We start from the raw sequence: 1,858 nt of genomic DNA, 5'->3' as shown, positions 1-1,858 counted from the left end.
TAATAATTGCTTGTAAGAGTGCCACAAAATAACTTTGCTTTCAGTTTTACGCGGCAGATGCACAATAATAAGTTTCTGAAATTAGTAGATTTAAACACTTGGAAATAAAAAAAAGGTCAAACTTTGTCTTCTGTTAATTCCAGCTCACCACTTTGCTGTTTGTGTGTTTTTACTTCACTTTGGGAAGTTTTACAGGCCGTTCATGCCCACCCCCTGGGTCGGCTCGGGTGGGTGCAACAAGTCGGGGGAGTGGCACGGAGGGGACCCGGGCGCGCTGTGCTCGCTGTCGGTGTCGCTGCCCCGCTTCCCCCCGCTGCCCCCGGAGCCGGAGCCCGCGGAGCCCCCGGCGCTGTGAGTCTTCACGTGCTTGCTCAGGTGGTCGCTGCGCATGAAGCGCTTGTTGCACACCGGACAGGCGAAGCGCTTCTCGCCGGTGTGCGTGCGTAAATGCCGCTGCAGCTCGTCGGAGCGCGTGAACCTCTTGCCGCAGAAGAGCCAGTTGCAGACGAACGGCCTCTCGCCGGTGTGCCACCTCAGGTGCGCCTTCAGGTGCGACGTTTTGCCGTACACCTTCCCGCAGCCGGGGATGTGGCAGCTGTGCAGGCCCTTCCTCCGGAGGCTGGCGCCCGCCGGTCCCAGTCTCTCCGCCTCCTGGCAGTTCGGACAGTCGCACGTGGCTCTGCCCGAGTACCGCCGGGCCGACGACCTCGGGGACCCCGCTAAAGTCGCAGGCGGAGCCCCGGAGAGCATGGTGCCCCCGGCTCCGGCGAGAGGAGAGGGGTTCGTGTCCGGATAAGAGGGCAGCACCGGTTTGAAACCGTCCATCAGGTGCTGGCCGGTGGTCAACAGGTGCGGAGAGGGGCTCGTGCTGAACGCAGAGTGACTCAAACTCGAGTAATCCGAGTTATATCCGCCGAGGGGGGAGTGCAAAGAGGTCTGCAGCCCACCGGAGTGTAGGGACGACTGCAGCGCGGCTCCGTTGGGGTTCTGAACATCAATCCATCCCGCGCCAACGTCCCACCACGCCGAGGCTCCGGTGGTGCCGACCTCTCCGGCGGGGATGCCCGGATGGGAGGACTTGAACCAGGACTCGTACGGATGCGCGACGCTCATCCTGGGGTAGATGCCCTGCAAGCTGTCCACAGACGTGTGCACCTTGGAGATGAACACCGGCTGGTGGCCGGACTCCTGGGAGCTGCTCGACACGGAGGCTTGGAAAACCGAATAGTCGTTTCCGAAGTGAGAACCGGACGAAGTCCCGGAGGTGAGGGAGAAGGCACTGGATCCGGTGGAGTTGTTGGCCGGGCCGAACGAGGAGGAAGAGTCCGAGATGCCGGAGGCGTTGCGGGACGTCACCCCGAAGCCGGACAGGCCGGAGCCGAGGCTGCAGCTGCTGGCGGCGGCGGCTCTCTTCCACGGGTGGAAACCTTTCCCGAACGAGGAGGAGTTCTCCGAGATGGTGGACGGTGAGGGGCTCGGACTCCCGATTTTGTTACATGTTGCAGCTAACATGGCTAAAGGAGTCGATCCTAACCTCGGCTCCTCCTGGAGGCACAGAGAGAGAGGATGTGAGGGATGATCTGGAACAAGGTGCATCACTTTTCTGGAAGATTTCTCAGTTTTTTTTCAACAAGTTTTCTAAATAATCACAGAAGAAAAGTTACACTTCCTACCTGGAAAAGAGTGAAATGAGTTTATAAATCAATCCCAAACTGAACTCCAAGGAAAACATGCGACTTTTTTTTTATTCCTTTGATTATTTTCTTTTTAGCACCAAAACTTCTAACTTCACGAACTGCCTGCTGAAAATAAAAGCAACCTTCTGGCTTTACTTTCCAACCGCTGCAAGCTGAAATCC

At 57.6% G+C, this 1,858-nt stretch overlaps 1 protein-coding gene across 1 annotated transcript; it reads right to left on the bottom strand.

Annotated features, from left to right (window-relative positions):
• On the bottom strand, window positions 1-1,545 carry sp8b (sp8 transcription factor b; the record flags this gene model as incomplete). Its single annotated transcript, XM_014008737.1, is given in 1 exon segment — window positions 1-1,545. A coding segment is annotated over 1 exon segment (1,356 nt), but the record flags the coding sequence as incomplete, so codon positions are not given.
• Window positions 1,546-1,858: the final 313 nt, after the last annotated feature.

This window comes from Austrofundulus limnaeus, unplaced genomic scaffold (genome assembly GCF_001266775.1).
Source record: "Austrofundulus limnaeus strain Quisiro unplaced genomic scaffold, Austrofundulus_limnaeus-1.0 Scaffold52, whole genome shotgun sequence".
NCBI classification, from domain to species: domain Eukaryota; kingdom Metazoa; phylum Chordata; class Actinopteri; order Cyprinodontiformes; family Rivulidae; genus Austrofundulus; species Austrofundulus limnaeus.
The sequence above is the reverse complement of the archived record's forward strand: the minus strand, read 5'-3'. Positions and strand labels throughout refer to the sequence as shown.